This window comes from Aythya ferina (genome assembly GCF_964211825.1).
Source record: "Aythya ferina genome assembly, chromosome: 4".
In the NCBI taxonomy this organism is placed as follows: Eukaryota; Metazoa; Chordata; class Aves; order Anseriformes; family Anatidae; genus Aythya; species Aythya ferina.
Window position 1 is genome coordinate 71,891,838 of NC_140300.1, and position 18,711 is coordinate 71,910,548.

General features: G+C 45.0%; 1 protein-coding gene across 5 annotated transcripts in view; it reads right to left on the reverse strand.

Moving 5' to 3' along the window:
- The window catches only part of DKK2 (dickkopf WNT signaling pathway inhibitor 2), a 52,884-nt gene that overhangs the window by 30,068 nt on the left and 4,105 nt on the right, over nt 1-18,711 (reverse strand). For 3 of the 5 annotated variants that reach the window (XM_084518281.1, XM_084518282.1, XM_084518283.1), the window contains 2 exons: nt 12,700-12,860; nt 10,537-10,745 (listed from right to left, as the gene is read on the reverse strand). In XM_084518281.1, the coding sequence (XP_084374407.1) occupies nt 10,537-10,745; nt 12,700-12,712 (222 nt within the window). In that variant the 5' untranslated portion in view covers nt 12,713-12,860. Of the gene's footprint in view, nt 1-10,536; nt 11,341-11,987; nt 12,035-12,699; nt 12,861-18,711 lie in introns of those variants that run through there. The other 2 variants (XM_084518284.1, XM_084518280.1) reach the window with 2 other exon arrangements.

The window sequence follows — 18,711 nt, forward strand, 5'->3', positions numbered from 1 at the left end:
TTGTGTGCTCATAAACAGTTTAAGAGTTCCCTTCACACCTGCGATGCACATGTGTGCCTGTAATAAAGGCTCTCTTATCTATCCTGCGCTGATAACTTAAGAGGACAGTGTTGAAGAAAAGGCACCGTAATTGGGACTGCGATAAGCAGAACCAAACCCAAACCTACAGCAGTGACAGTAAGGCCAGCATGCCTGGGAAGGAGGGAGACTGACACATGAAGCTCCTCGGAAATCTGTTTTTCAAGGTGCCCAGGGTGCCTTTGGTTTGGCACTCTGGTGTTTAAACTCTCCATAACCTGAGTTCACTGCAGTGCAGAAATAACAGAAATCCCCACTTGCATTTCAAATGAACATCTGCCTGTCAAGCATCTCCACGCGTTCAGGTCTTTAAACTTCCTACAAATGTTTTTTAATGAAGCTGTCCAGACTTTGATTCATTCAAAATCATGCCTCCCTGTTTGGAAAAATCAGGAAGGAAAGTGGGGAAAAGCTAATCCTGAAACATTTGACTTCCAAATTCATTGTTCCAAGTGCCCAAAGTTTCAGCACTCCTGCCAGTTGATCACCCTACGCTTCAAGTGAGATCCAAAGACAAAACCACTCTTGTACATTCACTAACAGTAATAATATTGCCTTTCAGCTTTTGGTTCCTCTCCGTCTACCACTGCTGTTTAGCCAGTACTTACACCAAGATTTTCATATGCATACAGACAAACATACAAGCTAAGAAAGCCTGAGTTCCCATGTCTGAAATCCTTACAAAATTTTGCACAGCCTTGCACATGTTATATGTGTGTGCCATACCAAGAAGCAGAACCTCTTTTTTTCCCCACATATCAGAAAAAGGTCCTTTTTTCCCCATTCAAGTCAATTCCCTAGAGCAACGAAGGGACACAGTCACCCTTATCCCTCCTCCTGGCCCTGCAGTAGAGCTGAGGAGCTGTGAGGAAGGCGAGCAGACCTGCGAGCCCCGGCCAGGCTCAAAGACGCACGGGAACAGCCTGCATCACCCCAAGGTCTTGCTCCATCCTTCCTTGAGCTCCCTGCACTCCGTGTCGCTTATTTGGAAAACCGTGCCAAAAATGCTTCCCAATTAACGTAATCTGAGCTATGCTGCAGCTATGCTGCTACTCAGAAACAGCTTGCTCAGACAATGCCCCCTGGAGACTTGTTTACACAGCGTGGAGCAGATCGGCACGCATCGGACGGCCACGCCGTGCCTTCTCCTTTCGGCTGCCTCCTGGAGGTTACGCTCCGCTCCCGCTGCCCCGGCTTCAGAGCCGAGGTCTCAGAGGAAGGAAAACCCCAAATCGGCCTAACCACAGGATGGTTGGGGATCTGCGAGGCTTTCCTGGTCCCTTTTAGCTTAAGCACTGGTACGAAGTCTGAGAGAAATTTCCCTCCGCAGAGGAAAGCTTAATCTTCTGGTTAGACACCACCACACACTACAATTTGATACTTAATAAATTCTCTCAAAGCTATAATACAAGTATTCACTTGGTCACTTATCCTTTTAGCAATAAAAAACAACCGAGAGTGAAGTTCGGTTGCAATTTGTTGCAGCTGCTGTGGCAAGGACCCCCTTGGAAAGCAATTTCCAGAGGATTCTTCTTGTTAAAAACCCATTTCCTTCGCGAGGAGTGGGGTGTCTGGAAGATAGCAGTGGGGACAAAACCAAGCACAGAAGTTTACAAGCATTCCTGAAGAGCTTTTTAAAAACCCTGTATTTATTCAAACAATTACACGAACATTTCATGCAGCTGAGCAGCTTAGCCTCTCCACCAGAGACAGACTTCCAAGCCTGACTTTTGACAGACGTTTTTCCCCAGTGCCCCCTGAGAAGACACGGGCGGCAGCATCAACACTTGGCCCCACCATGGAGAAGGTATGGATGTTATCTCCTGGTGTCCCGGTCCTCCCATGGCTTCCAAGATTTCCCTTCTGCAGCACCGACCCACGCTTCCTCACCCTTCCTGCCACAGGACCTGACTGAACCGCTTTGCCCTGAATAATACACACGGTGAATTTAGCTTTGTTGGGAGAAACAGGGACTGAAAGGGTCTGGAGGAACAACCCCACAGCGTTCAGCTCACACTTTATGGCGCACGGTCAGCTCTGAGGCTTAGGTGGTGTCGTTATTGCTACCCGAGTGGATGAAACTGAACTTGCAGAATGAAACCGGACTGAAACCTCGGGATGACAAAGCTGCTAAAACCTTCAGGATGTGCGAAATGCATGAAACAACTGCTGTCTTCACATTTACTCGATGGTTCCCATCATCCCAGGCCATTAATGAGATGATCTCCCCATGAAGAGAAGAAGAAGGATGCCAGGCTATTTATAAACACTCACAAATTTACCCTCAGGTAGCACACCAGCCTTCTCTAGCCTGTCAGATGGACACCCTGTTCGCTGATGCAAACCCACGATGGTAGCAGCTTTTTTCACCACCTTCCTGCTTCTTCAGTTATTATTATCCCTTCATGTCTTTCACCATACCCTCCATCTACACACGAAAGCTGTATGTTAATAATCTAATCACAACCTGTAACTCTTTCTTTGGTGAGGAATGCCACCATCCTCTTCATCTCTAAATGAGGAGATGCTCATTTATCAGCTCCTGTCCCCTTCCATCTCTCCTAAAAAATGTCAGGGGAGACCTGGCGTGAACAGGACCCCCCCCCCAGCTCTCCTCCTACCCAGGAGAAGTGGGAGGTTTACAGCTCAGTCTCTGTGTGCCGGACAACCTAACGCCCCCCCTATAGAGAGATTCACAAAATTTTCTTTTTTATCATGGAAAAGAGGAGCACCTCCCAAGCAAGGTCACCACGAACTGGAAGGGAGGCAGGCTCTGCTCTTTTGCTCTCAAGCCACCAGAGAAGAGACAGAAACACAGCAAGTTCTGCAGCCCGGACCTGTGCTAACCCTGCCAGCTAAGGCCAACAGAAACCCCATCTAGCCTTTTTTTTTTACCCAGCTTTTGCTCAGGACACAAACTGTCTGCCGAGCCCAAAGCTCCTGCCTGCAGCTCTATGGCATGTTGGACAGAGGTTTTCCTCCTCTAACATCTACGCTCTATGAGAGCTCACCCTGAAGAGGAACCATATAAGCAAAAGCACTTTTGTGTTAAACTCTGCATGAACACAGTCATAGTAAAAAAAATTATGGAAAGCACCAGTAAATCTAGGCACTGTAAGAGCAGGTGGAGGCTTCCTTGTAGCATCGGGAAGCCCCAGAGCTCCTTTCATTAGTGACTTCAGAAAACAGCCCAAGGTATTTGTGATGGGAGCCAAGACCCACTTAAACACAAGACCCAGATTTTGATGGCTCCCTCTGAGTTGACATGAGTGCTTGAGACTGGCCACCAGAGCACTGGGGCTGTCCTCTGTGAAACGCTATGGTTTCGCTGTTTAAAAAATTAATAGGAAGGGAAAAAGTCATATGAAAGCAAAAAGGTTAAATGCAAGATGGTAGCACATCTGACATTGCTTTTTTTTTTTTTTTTTTTTTTTTTTTGACACCGTATGAACCTTTCTGATGCTTGTGGGAATGAGCTGAACTAGGTTAACTCCAACGAGATTAGTCAGGCTTAACATCTTGCACTTCTGTTGGTGGTTTTACATATGATGCTCGATCCCCTTTCCAGAGACCTTGTTTTATGCCAAAATGCCTCACTTCGGGAGCTTTGCTGAAGAGATGCACCATTTTGTGTATGCAAAAAATTACGATATGTTTACGTACAGTAAATCATGCCCTGTGGATGAAGGCAAAGTGAAGGAGCTCTTCCCTCACAAGAGGCATTACTTTCAGTGACGCAATGTCTAGTTACGAATGAGATTTCAAGAACAAAAGTTTCCTGCTCCACCACGAACACATCCCATTTGCAATTCCTTTCCAGAGATCTCCATTTTCGGCATCTAAGCCTTGGAGGGAAGAGATCAGAGTGCCAGCAAGCCACTGCTTCGCTTGGCGCAAGTGCCAAAAGGCGCAGACCGCTCTCCCATTCACCGGCCCGATGAGTGCGCTTCTAAAAGCATGCACAGCCTGGTTCACACTTACATGATGCACGGAGAATGAGGCAGAGGGCTTGCAGAGCAAAGCAACACCTCATTCCCGAGCATGTGCAGAACAGCCCACCTTCGCTCGCTGCTACAAACGCTCAAACAATGCCATTTGCGGTACACATGTGCAACGTGCATGTCTCCGAGATTCATTACTGTGCAGATGAAAATTCAATCATATCAAAGCTTAGCTTGAGGAAAGACCCAAGGGGCTGAGCTGTGTGCTTATGCACTTTGAGGGGGGAAAAAAAACAACAACCCTTAAACTTTTTTTTTCTTTTTTCTTTCCCCTTTTTTTTTTTTTTTTTGGTAGAATTATTCCGGTATTTTCCTTTAGTAAGAACAAAATAGCTGCTAAATGATTGAACTCCACATCCCCTCTGCTTCTATCCATCTATTTTCGTAACTCTTTCGTTTCTGTACAAACACTAATGTATAAATCATAGATGGAGTTAGAGTCAATCCCAAGAAAACTGTAACTTAAATGAACAAAACTCATCATTTTGTTTGAAATCTGCTGTGTTTTGGTCCTTTAGCACAGCCATACGTATCATTTTATACTCTTTCTCACCTTACTTTTTGTAGCTCTTTCTAGAGCAGAGGATTCCACAGTTTGGAAGGCCTGCAAATTCACCTGTTTTCATTGCAATTTGAAATTTGCTTGGTTTTCATCAAGTTTGACATGAAGATAAATCTGCCCTTCATCAAAACAGAAAAATTGTACCGAAGAAAAGTGATGGTTTGGGGACACATTGTCAGCATACATCCTGTACTTGACCAAAAAAAGAAGAGATGAACGTACATGTTCTCTGATGAAAATAAAGACTTTTGCAGGGAAAATTCATTTTAAACATACAAAGCCAACCTGATCTTAGGCAAAATTAATATATATACATAAAATCAACCTGATCTTCTTGGCTTTTGTAGAGCCCTTGCACATCCATTGGTGTAAAGCTCATAGAATTTGATTTCAATCTAAAGATGTCAGAAATGCAACCTAAGACAGCCAAAATGCAAGGATTTTCATAAAAAGTTATCCTTGGTTTCCTAACCTATTATCTAAATCCACAAGGAGCGTTACCGGTGGAGCAAAAGCAGAGAGGCAGTTTCTGTTTTTCTTCCCTGTTCCGAAGGATCACGGCAACCTCTCCTCCTTAGATCTGTCACAAATGTCCAGGGACTGCAGCGCAGGCACCGCGCCACAGAGCTCCCCGGCCGGGGCTTCTGCAAGCCCAGGTGGGAAGGGAAGGTCTCTGCCTTGAAGCAGAGTTCTCCAAATCATTGCTTTTACATATGTAAAAAAGGATTGTTCGGATATACTTTAAAAAAAAAAAAAAAAATCCCAGAAAGACAAAACCGAAGAGGAAAGCCATGCAGGCAAAACAAACAGAAGCAGGAGCTTGATGGGACTCCTCCTTTGCGGAGTTAAATTCCTCCTGAGTGACATTTCCAGGGTGAGGCATTTGTAAGTACAACTGTAAAAGGACCAAGGCTCAACTGACAAGCCATGAGATATGAAGTGCTTGCAAGACGCATCCGGTGTTGAGATAATTAAAATCAAAATTAAACTCGAGCTCTACTTGCATCTGTGAAGCATCAGTTAATCAAACATAATGAGTTAATCAGACTCATTTTTCGGAGGGCAGAACGCAATCATGCATCATCTTTTGTCTTGTCCTTGGACTCCGACAGACGCTAACTCTTCTAAGTATTTGCACACCCGACAGCACGTCAGGGTCCTGGACATTTTCTAGGCACTGCCGCGGCTTTAATAGGAAAGAGTCCTAATAAAGCCACTTTATAGGAGCTTTTACTCTATATTAAGAAGTCAAACAGTAATAACAAATTAACAGGGACTCCAAGCATGACCCGAGAAGGAGATAATACCCTGCATCCCATATTTTTGCAATCCAGAGACAAGCCACTCAACTATTTAGCAAGACTGCTGCCAGTAAACCAGTGTCTCCCAGATTCCTAACAGAAAAGAAAAAGAAGAAAAAAAAAAAAAGAGCAAAGAATACATTTTCTGGTGACCTCTGCAGATTTAGCAATCCTGTGCTTTTTTGGGTTCTGTTTTAATTTTTTCATTTATTTATGTTTTAAACTGCTGCTGGATGTAACTTCTAGGTATTGTAATTAATTTATTTTTAATCCAGTGGCGAAATAATTCATACTGGCCTGGTTTCTAGCTATTCAAGATATTGCGGTTACATTTTTTGGTGTCTTTGGTACATTTTACTGCAGCATTCTCAGGGCGCTGCAGTCAATTACTAAATCTCATGCTGTTTTACTTGCTCCAAAGCATCATCCAAGCATTTTCTAGCAAGTTCTTGTGGGCTGCTATGTCCTGTTTGAGAAACACATGCGTGTCCACGCGCTGATAGGTACGAGATCAGCGTCACTGCAGACGTTTTGATTAATGCCTTCTCGGTTTGGTTTCTGTGGGCTCGAGGCTCCTGGCTCAAGCTGGGATAGAGTAGAAAAAAATATAAAAACCTACATTTTAAAAATTAAACCAAGTGCATTTGAAAAACAAAGGCTTAGCTGGTATCTATCATGCCTCTGCAGTGTTGTAACCTGCCCCAGCTTGGTCTCTCTCTCTCGGGCACCCCACGGCCGTCCTGCTTCTCCCCTTCGCTGCTGCTGCTCCCGCTGTGCGCGTGGGGGAAGTGGGAGGGATGGTCCCAGCGGGAAGCACAAACCCAGCCAGCTGCTCGGCGGCAAGGGGAACGAGAGAGAGGACTTGCTGGGGATAAAGAGCCGCAAGAACGGCTTTTGGGAAGGGCAGAAGGGCAGAGAGCTGCAGATGGGAGAGAGAAAGTGGCTGGAAGGAAAGCCTGGTAGTGCTCTGCCCACCAAATCGCCAAAGGCTGCTGAGCACGAGGGAGTGCGAACCCCAGCAATGATGCAGGTCACGGAGAAAAGGGTGGACTACAACCCAGAGGCAAGAAATCAAGAAGGTGGTGAAGGGAGTCAAAGAAGCATCACGCAGAAACCTACGGACGGCAGGGATTGTCGGTCCCAGCTGCGACACGCGGGGATTTCTCTTCCACATTGCGTCCTGAGGACGCAGGAGAGCTTGCCCCAGCGCAGCAGAAGCTGTGCCTAACACGCAGTAAATTAACACACCACTGTCGCTGATCCGGCCTTGTTATTTATGGCTCTATTCGCAGCCTTTTATTTAATTAGAGAGATGATATATCCGTAATGATTTTCTAGAGGGGCTAGCTACTGCAACATTAGCTATTCCTGGAAGCCACCCCTCTAAATCAAGCTTTGAAGGGGAATTGGTGGCAGGCAGTACGCGGTGCTGACCCCCCTGAAAAGTAACAGTCCAACACCCGCTGTACGATCCTATTTCTGAGCATGTTTTTCCCCTGTGCAAAGGCTGTAGACACTTTGTGATTCCCTGTGAAAACGGGAAAACATTAGCAGTTTGCAGAAAGGGGAAAACAGGAGTGATGGTGAAGAACAGCGAAGACAGTGAAATCTCACCGCTTTAGCACGTCAGTGCTTCTCATTCCCTGCTGATCCAAGGCAGTAAAGGGAATAAGAACAGAAAATAAATAATATTCCTCAGAAAGACATAAAAACGCAAGTCTTACTAAAACCCACGCTTGCCCTGCTGGTCTCTCCAGCAAGCCAACTCAGCTTGCTTCGCTCGCACAAGTATTTTCATTAATTTGAACTGGAACTTTGCCTGACAAAGGAGCACAGGATCTTCCTTTTCTGGGCAGCAGCACTGTAACCACCAGCTGAAATACATCAACACTCCAGATAAGCCATGAACTATTGTATCCGTTGATTTATAGCTGATTAAAGACTCCCAAGTTGCTCCTAGTCCTACAAATTAACGGAATTGAAAATGTGGCATTAACGTATTAAAGAAGCACTCTGAAAGCGTGTTAGGCTACCAAACTAAATGAATAAACAGGTTGCAGGCTGATGATCCTCTGGTCCTCACAGTAGTTTCGGTGAGAGTCCTCCGATTCCCACCGCACGTATCAGCAGAGAGCTCAAGGCACACCTCAGCGCTGTCACAACAGCCCGTGCAAAATCCTGTTAATTTGGCTTGAAGCTGCATGGCCCTGGTCCTTAGTGAAATTATTTCCAATTGTACAAGGTACTCAACTCACTATTTCATGGCACGGAGATAGGAAAAGTACTTCCATTTCTGATGTTTTATAAATTCCATTACTGCAAAAGACTGTTTGGGAAAGAAAAGCGTAGGCAGCTCTACTCTTGACAAATGGCAATATGAAACTTCAATACAAAGTCCCATCACCTTAACAAATCAAGAACTAACCTACTAAGAGAGCAACTTCTAAAAATTATCACAATGTCATGTCTTAAGTGGTTGAAACCACTTGTGAGACCATTGTAAAAACACAGCGGCTTACCAACCCTGCAACTGGAAGCATCGCCAGAGATAAAGTCCTGCCACAAAAGCAACTACTGTCTTTTTTCCTTCTTTTTACTGCAATTCTGTGCTAACTATTTTGCTTCAGGTTTAGGGTCAAAAATAATATCTACAATTACTGCTAGCGAGTCTGAGTCGTTTTCCTGGTGCACGCTGGTGTGAGCCCACGCAGCACAGAGAGAGTGGAAGCAGCACTGACAGCCCTGGACAGGAGGTGAGGCGTCTGATCCTTCAGGGGGTTTGCTCAGGGGAGGATGGCAGAAAGAGGCTCCCACAGGTGAAAACATGGTAAGGGCTACAAACGGGATGTCCTACCATGCCTGCCAACTCTTCTACCATTACAGAAACTTGCAGTTTTGTCTCTGACTTGTGCGTTCATGCCGATAACTAGAAATCCAACAGCTCAGATTGGCAAGCTAGGGTCAAATCTTGGAGATGCCACTGATGGGCAGTACAACCTGTTCTCCAGGAACTAGACAAGTCGTACTCAATCATCCTCATCATTGTACCGAATACCCACTGAGGGAAGGATGGGGAAGGGTGGCAGGACCTCTCCCAAAGGCAAAAAGTTCCCATCGTGCCTGGGGCTGTACACAGAAAACAAAAGAAAACCCAAGGAGAACATACAATAAAGCGTGCCACGCTCCTGTATTTCCTCTAGGTGATTTAGCATAATAATTATTACAACATGCACGAAGAAAGAAGGCAGTACTTCAGTAACATGAAACTGCAGCGCAGCATCTGTTACTGAACTTTGCTCAGAGGTAAGGAGAGGCGACCAGATTCTGGGTGAATTATAAAACAATTGGGTGGTTAGGGAAAAGAAAGCTTGGAGAAGTTTAAAAACAAATTTCTCCCACGCAAACCCCAAAGCTACCACCCCTGTTATTATGCCTGCACACAAACCCAAATGATAACATCCAATTATTAGGAAGCTGATGTGAAGCACTGCAATGAATTTAGGGGGTTGCTTGAAGTTGCAGCTTCTCTGCTGCTTTAAGGAAAATGTGGGCAAGACAGAGACCCTTAAGGCACCGAGTATTTTGCCTCTTTAGTGCTGAATGCTGGCAGCTCCCTTGCTGCTAACACTGTTTGTTGCTTATGAAAAGCAGCTGTCTTTTGAGGTACTAATAATACCCGATCATAAGTAATCTGTATTTTTCTGAAGTAGCCTACCTCCTTCAAGAGCAACATTCATACCATCCAAGCTGAGGCTTGATGGAGAATCGGAGGACTGATGGCTTAAAATACTGCTTTATGGGTTACCACAAACAGAGTTGAGAGAACATTTCCTATCAGGCTTCCAAATTTCAAAGCAGGCTAGAGAGACAAGAAGACTCTGTAGTTCACGAGCATGTTAGGTTCTCCTTTTTCATAAGGTTCCCACAACCTTTCATTTTCTCCTTACACTCAGACTTCGCGTTCAGGGCTGTTACTCCCTGCTTATCTCATCTGGATATAAGCGCACGGAACTTCTAAAACCACTGGAGCGTACTGGAGACGAGAAACCTGGAATTTATTTTCTGTCATATTAAGCAAATGAATGTGCCCAGACCGATACCACTGGGACAGCATGACTTCTCGTTCTCACATGGAGAAACACCTCAGAGATTAACTTCCTAGGAGGGATTTTTAAAAGCAGATTTCTTTTGCCACTGGAAACGCCACGTCCACTTTACGGTCAAATTTTCCTCACCTATTCAAATTCAATTTATTCAGCGTCTTAGAGTTAACAAGAAATTTCTTCCTTTACTTCCAGCAACCCTTTGAAGGATCCAAACAAAGAAATACTGAAGATGATTTTCTTTAGATTACTCTTTCTTTCATCAGTTACTGATCCGACAGAGAAAAACTAAAGGTTTTAAAACCTTCCAGCTACCACTTGCAAAGCTCCCAAAGCCTCTTCTGAGATGACCTTGTCCCAGACAACCCGGATGAATAAATTAATCAATGTAATACAGTAAAACTTTGCAAGCAACATGAGAGGGGGACGAGCAATTCTTTGCATATAGCACGCAGACGGACAGACACTCGAGCAACGAAGCGATGTCCTACCTCTCCTTGCCGGTGATAGTGCTTGGGAGGTTTTCTCATCTGCTCTAGCATTTTGCCCTTCTTACTGCTAGCAAGCGTCAGTCCCTGGTGGATGCCTGCGGATCTGTTGGTTGCCTGAGTTGGAGCCTCCCCCATCAGGGTGGACTTGATGGAGTTCACCTTGGCGCTGGAGCTGTCTAGCTGGGAGCTCTCCACGATCAGGACCGCGGCTAGTAAGAGGAGACAGCAGGAGCACTTATTCCACATCAGCATGATCATCTCCCCTCCCCCCAAAAGGATTATCTTTCTTTTTCTTTCTTTCTTTTTGTTTTTGTTTTGTTTTGTTTTGTTTTTTTTTAAGGCAAAGTAAAAGAAAAGAGAGGTGTAAAAAGGTTCGAAAAAATCTCTCTCACAGCTGCTAATAAGGCAACGGGTTTCACAGCCCCGCACTCAGGGAAGTGCTGTTCTGAGAGAGACGGGAGAAAAGCAATAAAAAAAAAAGAACTCCCCTGGAAGAAAAAAAAAATAAAATAAAATAAAAATAGGTGTCAAGTCTATAGGCACTGAGCAACTATCGGGTCTGTGCAGTGGTGGCTTTTTCCTCCGGGTCCTTGAGAAGTCCAGGCAATTCTGTAGTGCCAGCGAGCAACAAGCTGTGAGGCAACTGCGCCCGGGCAGCTCCCGCCAGCGCAGCCCCCAGCACGTTTGCTCCAGCTTCAGAGGCAGAGCGAGCGAGCGAGCGCCTTCCCCCTCTCCTCCTCTCTCGCCGCACAAGCCAGCAGAGAGGAAACTCAAACCAGATCCAATCCGAGCAGCACCGGCAGAAGCTGGGCTTCGTTTTCTTTCACTCTCTCTCTCCCCCTCTCTTTACTTTTTATTCCCCTCCTCCTTTTTTTTTTTTTTTTTTTCCTGTCTTCTGCCTCAGCCTCTGCAAACAGTGGGAGCGAAAGCGCACGGTCTCCTCCTTCTCCTCCTCCTCCTCCTCCTCCTCCTCCAGCCCGTCACCGCTGTGGGACGAGGGGCTTGGGGTGTGCAGGGGACCCCAGGGCAGGCAGCACACCCCAGGGGCTGTCCCCCACCCACGGCAGGGCCACGGGGCTGGGGGCAGAGTCCAGCAGCTGCTCGCTGCCCCCCGGATTTTTATAGGCACCCCCAGCCCGGGGGGGACACCCTGCTCATCTCCCCCAGCTCCCACCTCAGCCTGGTGGGGCCACAGATGCTCGGGTACCCAGCTGGCTGCTGCCCGGGCTCCCCAAATTTTGCCAGCTGGTGGCCGACCCTCAAGCCCCATCACCTGGGTGGCTGTCACCCCCGGTGCCACAGCACCAGCACCACCTGATTTGGGGAAGAGAAAGGTGACGGACACAGGGGGCAAAGCCAGCAGGGCTGGGGTAAAGCCAGCTCCCAACTGGATTTTAAATTGTTCTACAGGGTATGGTGCTTGCTGTCACCCAAGTATCAGATGAGCTCACCTTTACTGGTTATGAAGTTAGAAACAATCTCATTAGAGCCTTAATTTCTGAAAAAAAAAAAAAAAAAAAAGTAATTTTCTGAGTTTAAATTTCGCTTTTTCCTGCACTCATATCTGCAAGGAGGAAGAAGTAGCAACTAAGTCAAATTAGAGCATTTGTCTTCCTCACAGCCGTTTCCTTTTTCCATCTTTGCTCAGCCTTCAGTAAATTACAACTCTGTCTTCATCTCTAATAATTCCTGACAACATTTGTAAGGGAATGTGCCTAGAAGTTCAGAAAGCAATTTGCAATCGCACAAGGCAGCAATAAAAGCCAGTCCTTTCCGATTGTTTCTGACTTGGCCTTTGACACCTAGCCCTCCCTGTGCTTCAGCCCTGCCAAGCCCCAAAGGCAGCGCGAGCAGCTCGCAGGGCCGCAGGAAAAGCTCCAAGAGATAATTTCATCAAGAGCTGGCCGTGATCCACACCACCACCACAATCTGCAGAAGAGCATCCACAGAGCAGCACCCAGCCCACACGGATGCACGTGAGCTGCCTACACACACGAGCACCCACCCACCCACCCAGGCAGGCTCATGCTGAGATGGGGAGACACGAAGCGGTGACAGCTCCCAGATTTGTCATCAATCCCGAATTTCCTCTTACTGCTGTCACCGCCTGACGTAGCCACATTTCGTGTTCTTGCTGGGGCCAGCACGAGCTGTAGCTCTCACCTCTTCCTGGCATTCCCCATAGGTGTGACGGCGGAGCCTTAGCGCTGACCTGTCCTGCTTCGTGGCTGGTAACAAATTCACAAAAATACAGCTTCTGCAGGTTTTGCTGCGTTCTGGGCTGCAGGACCACACACTGGCATTTTGGCTGTGATGGACGCTCTCTAAAAAAAATAATAATAATAATAAAATAAAAAAATCCACCCGTGTTTCTTTTGCACAGGAAGCAAGAGAAATGTGTAAGTCAGCAATGGAGCACTGACCACCAAAGTCGCCTCGACTAAGGGAGGATTACAAAGAGAACAAAATAAGCTGATGAGGCACACAAAGAGAATCCATGACAATAAAAAAACACAAATGATGACCTCATGCGAGTACCATTCAGCTCTTCTTGAAATAAATGGACATGTGTGGTATTAAAAAGAGCCACGCAGCACCTAAAAGGACCAGACTGTAAGCGTACTGTGTCTAAATTAAAGATAATATCCATTAATTACTTAACATTAACATTACTTAACAAACATAAACATTAACATTACTTAATAAACATAAATAGCAAACTGCATCCCAAATCCCTTGACGTAAATCAGAAAGTCCCCCAAAAAAACATACCCTACAGAAATGTGAAGAAAATGGGGTAGGAACGATCACATCTTTTCAGATATTTAAAAGCAGATGCCCAAACTCATTCCTTTAATCAGGCTGGATTCAGCTAAGGATGAAGTTAATCAGTCGGGGGGGCCCTTCCCTTCCCTGATGGTAACTACAAGTCGGGTTTGCTACCACAGTTCTTGTGTGGTAAGGATAGGTAGTACTCAGAGAAACAAGATAATTGCTATTTTGTTGGTTTTGTTTGTTTTTGTTTTTGTTTTTTTTACTTTTAATCAGTATTTAGCCCATGCTTCAGCCTGGTCAAATGCATCCTTCCAAACTTGGCTGTGGATTTCCTACGCTCCTCATTGCCTCAGTCACGTCCTTTAACGGCAGAATTACTTGACAACATCTACTCAAATAAAATGGCACGGAGGCAAAAATCTCAAGGAGCATCCCTGTTTTCCAGATGTATGACTACTATGTGCTACGACCTAGAATTTCAGCGACATGAACAACTTCTAAAACACATAAGCATGCAACTATGCCTTCGTATCTCTCCTCAGATAAATTAATGTGCCTTGTATAAGAAAAGGAGGCTTGCCTTTTGTCTTATTTGCTTCCATAAACAGAAGAGACACAACGAAGCTTGTACTTATAGCCAAAATAGACGCTCATACCCTGCAAAAATGTTGGAGGTTTCAGTGCTCCAAACACATTTCTGATTTACAAATGCTTTGGTGTTTAATTACACTTAAAAATTTAACGGAAAGAATTGAGTGGCCTTAAACAAACAAAGATTTTCGTATAGTTTTTCCAGTTTCACCACTTTCTCTTGCCAAAATCAAAAATGGCCAAAAAAAAGTATTTCCATGTGTTCATATTTTCATTGAGAATCATCAAAATTTTAATTGATTTTCTGCTATACATTTTTCTGTATGAAGTTGTGTCCCCCCCCTTTTATATTTTTGTCCAGGACTAGATCCATTGATCCAACTAGATCCATTGCAGCCTTTTTTTCTTTTTTTTTTTTTTTCCCCTATGTTTATTAGGAGGCAGAAGAGGGGATTTCATGTGGGTGGGAAAGACATGGAAAAGATGAGTAACCTTTTTTTTTTTTTTCTCTTCATTTTTTTTCCATTTTCCTCTGAAACTTTTATTTGAAATGAATTGTTTGGGGGAAAAATCTAGCAGAAATGAAGATAAAGGCAATAAATAAATGAAGATAAGAAATTAATATATTCAATTCAAGGACAAAACCAAAATACAATAAAATTAGGAGATCCTTTACCAGACCTCCTCCAAAGGGCCAGAATTATACACTGCAATTGCAGAATATTGCAGGCCAGATTATAATCCTGCCTACTTTATAGCAACTATATTTTAAGTCACTTGACTTCAATTGAACTGGTTTTGATTTATACCAGCCTTGGTTCAGCCTAACGTCCTATGTTTTTCTTTCCCTTAAATAAACAAAATTACCTGTTCTTCAAATTAAATCTGGTTTTAATTCTGTATAAAGCACTTTGGGATCCTTGTTGTATGAAAAACTTTCCCTGACATAGAGGTGTATTGTTTTTTGTTATTATTTTTTAGGTTCACCAGCTGCACTGAATTTCCATTGCCCCTTACAGCAACTCTCGCAGCTTGGATATGGCCAAATCTCCTTTAGCACTGCCCCTGGGGCCTACTCTGTGCTTTATTTAATTTCTTACTTAAAAAAAAAAATAAAATTAAAAAAAATGCTATCAGGGCTATCGAGCAATAGCGAGTTTTTCTAAGACTGTAGCTCAACAGTACATCATTTTACTTTAAGAAGTATATTTTAGGAGTTCCTTCCTGCCCTCTGTCCTCATCTCTCTGTGGGGGTGCATTTTGGGTTTACCTCTTTCTTTTTCCACTGCCTTTGTGAAGAGGGTGCAGGAACTGGGCATCGGGTGGGGACAAAGGGTGAAGGGAGCCCCTGCTGTGGCATTTGCCCCAAACGCCTCGTGTGCTGGGACTGCAGCCCCAGAAAAGTGCCCGGAGGACTTGTTGGGGTGTGCAATACCCCCAAAAAGCACAACAAATGGGTGTCAGCTCCAAAAGTGCACATTAATGCAGTCTATGGGCACCACGAAGCCCTTCTTCCCAGGTGATAATTCCATACTAGCAGCAGGGGAAGCACTCTTTAGAGCTCAAGCCGTGTTTCCACCAGCATTTTAAGGCCAGGGTGAGATCTGCTGCCCTGAGAGCTGGCCTGCTTGGCGCATCCCCGAGCACCGCACCGCAGCACACGCTACCAGCAGGGTTTGTGGGCCACGTAGAGGGGTGCTGGCGGCGGCAGCACGGCCGCAGCATCGCTCCTCGCTGAGCTGCCACCACAAACAAGCCCCAGCAGGGGCTCGCCACCAATTTCCGAGCAGCCCAGCCACATCGAGAGGCCCCAGCTCACCTCTCCCCCTAAAGGTTCCCGGCTCCCCAAAACCGCCGGCAAGCGCGGCCGCTTGTGCAAGAGCCTCAGCAGGAGGCACGGCCGCAGCCCGGAGAGAGGCAGGCTCGCAGCGTGTGGCCCCGGCCACGGAAACAGGGACAAATATCCCAGCCTTGGAGTCTTGCTTTTTTGGGTCCGATCCCTAACGCCATGCTCGTCATGCGCAGGAAGGCGAAGGATGCCATAAAGCTGTTTTGAAGTCCGTATTTATGATTTTTGCTCCTGCTGATTCTTTTTTTCCAAAAAGATGAGTACTGAATGTTATTGTTATTCCTCATAAATAACTCCTTTTCTTGATTAAAACAGTCCAGGACAGTGTCACAGTTAATTAATGACACGGGGTGCGACTGGCTCGGTCACTCCCGGTTCGGGATTTCAATCAGCCCCGCTGATGACCATTAACCCTTCGGAGGGGGAATCACCGATTTCTTGAGGGGATGACAAAAGCAGAGGGAAACAAATCCCAGACCACCAAAAATAGTAATTACTGACCAGCATTGCCAAATACAATAACCAGTCAATTACAATTATTTTAAGCTATTTGATTATTTTCTCCAAAAACTCTTTGATACATCACGGCACCGCATACAGCCGAGGCAGCAGGTGTTTTGGCACCAAGCGGAGGGGAGGAGGTGCTGTCCACACGGAAAGGTGTCAGCAAAGCTGCAAAAGATGTGGGTCTCACGCACCTGGAGCAGCAATGGTCAGGCTCCAGCCCCAGCACGACACAGCTCAGTGCCCAGCACGAGGTTTTCCAGAGGAGCCCGACGCGCGCACACAGACACGAACTTGTGGTAGCCCAGAAAGATGCTTGTCTTGATATGGAAATAGCTTAAATTTCAGCGTCCCTCCCCGCAGCTGCGTATGTTGGAGGGTTGTTAAAACCATAAAAATACTTATAATTAGCCATTCTACGTACACCCATTTTCTTTGCGATATTCTTGGCAATATTGGAGCCGAATTACTCAAACTTTCCGAAGAAAAATAACTGTAAGGAAAATTCCCTTCTCAGGAATGAAGGCAGCAGAAAATTCTGAGGTCGAAAAGGGAATTAGAATGGAAATCATTGTGCAACCTTAGCTATAATAAGTACTGAGAAAGCCGATTGCTATTTATTATGTTTATCTCGTGCTTTCTGATAAATGCAGTCGCATCTGAGGACTCTGTGTCAAGCATATAAAACAGCAGCTGTAAACATATTGCTTTGGCTTGCAAACCTGACTTAAGCAAATGCTTCTGGAGCTAGGACATTGTATCCACAAGGGTGTAAAAAAAATCTCACTTTCAGAAAAAGAGTAGACTCTGCTTTGCCTAAAAGTGAGATGGGGAAGGTTGCTTACTTCTCCGTACGATTGCTCAGTTTTACTCCTTGTCTTTATTTAAGACAACTACTCAAAGACAAAGAGACAAGTCTTCTAGAACGTAAACTCCTGCAAGTTTTTTCTAGTACACAGCCACAGAATGAGGGGATAACATGATACCTGATAACATGATACTTAGCCACAATACAAAAATTTAAGCTGAATGTTCAGTTCATTAAATAGAGTCAAAATCAATCCTACTAGCAGCCTAATACGACTCTAGTTGATAAAATAAGGGTCTCATAAAATAAGAGTATCACTTTCGAAGTTCCCCTCCAACTGGGTTGCATTCTCTGAAAAAAAAATGTAGACTTTAAAAACAATTGTCCTAAATAAGGGACATCCCATTTCTGTTCTTAATGACATAATGTTCTAAAGGTCATTTCTGATCAATGTAATCCTTTTATCCTCACATGTATACAATAATCTACCATATATATATATAAAATAAATGTCTAAACAATAAGTAACTTTGAAAAAATATTTGAAGTATTTGATATTCGCAAGTGGGTTTCATCTCTTGGGTTATTTTTTTTTTCTCTGATTTGTTTCATTTGGAACAGTTTCTCCATTGAAATGCTGACATAAAGGCTGGTCTCTGATCACCTGTAGAGGTGTGCTTTCCAGGGGATGTGATGGTTGTTGTGAAGAGAAATAACATCCTATATGCAATTTTCCCCAAAGTGGGAAAAGAGCAAAGAAGTATCCCACTCATCAGACAAAATAAACTTCAAGACAGTGCCAAAGACAACCCATCTCTTTGCTCTGCCTGTTGGAAGCAGACAGAAAAAAAGAGGTCCGATCCATACTGGTTTAATGGTGCTGCCTATAAGGCTGGCAAACCAAATAGTAGCAAAGTCGAGAATTATGGCACTATTTTTTTTCTACATATTATCTTCTGAGAGGGCAAGATTAAGGTAGCCATTCAGTGAGCTATGCGGGCTGCATTCCTAGCCAGCTGCACGAGTGATGGAGAGCAACTGCGAAGCTCAGTAGCTGCAGATAAGGAGAATGCGTTGGGGTTTTTCTCTTGCACACGCATTTATTCTCCATTTTCTGGTTGCAGTGGTTTTCCCCCTTTCCTCTCAGCACAAGGAGAAGACAAAATCGATCTGAAGGGGAAGGAAGGAGATCCTATTCTCTTTGGTGCACAGCCAAGTGCGATAGAGAGAAGGGAGCCTGCTTCACTGCTCAAAACACAAATACCCCAGGGAGCATCTAAATTTATTCCCACTCTGGTGTTTGGTAATTCAAAGACAATAACTATGTAAACCTCAGCCTAAGCTTCCATCCCAAAGCTTGGCTCTTCCTAGTGCTGTGCTCCAGGGCCTGCGGTGGCCCAGATTCTTCCAGCCGAAAGAGTTAACGGGACTGTTTTTGCCAGCCTTACTCAGCAGATCACCCCTCCGAGCCTTGCTGGAAGAATTTAGCACCCAAACCTCAAGCAGTGACTCGAAGACCCCTGCCAAAGGAACTTGTGGTTTAAGCCCATGGACACTGATGGAGTTCCAAGAGGAACAGAACTGGTCCTTTGCCTTTTTTGCTGGTATCCACAATAGGCAGCTCTATTTTTCTGCATAACAAGGACCA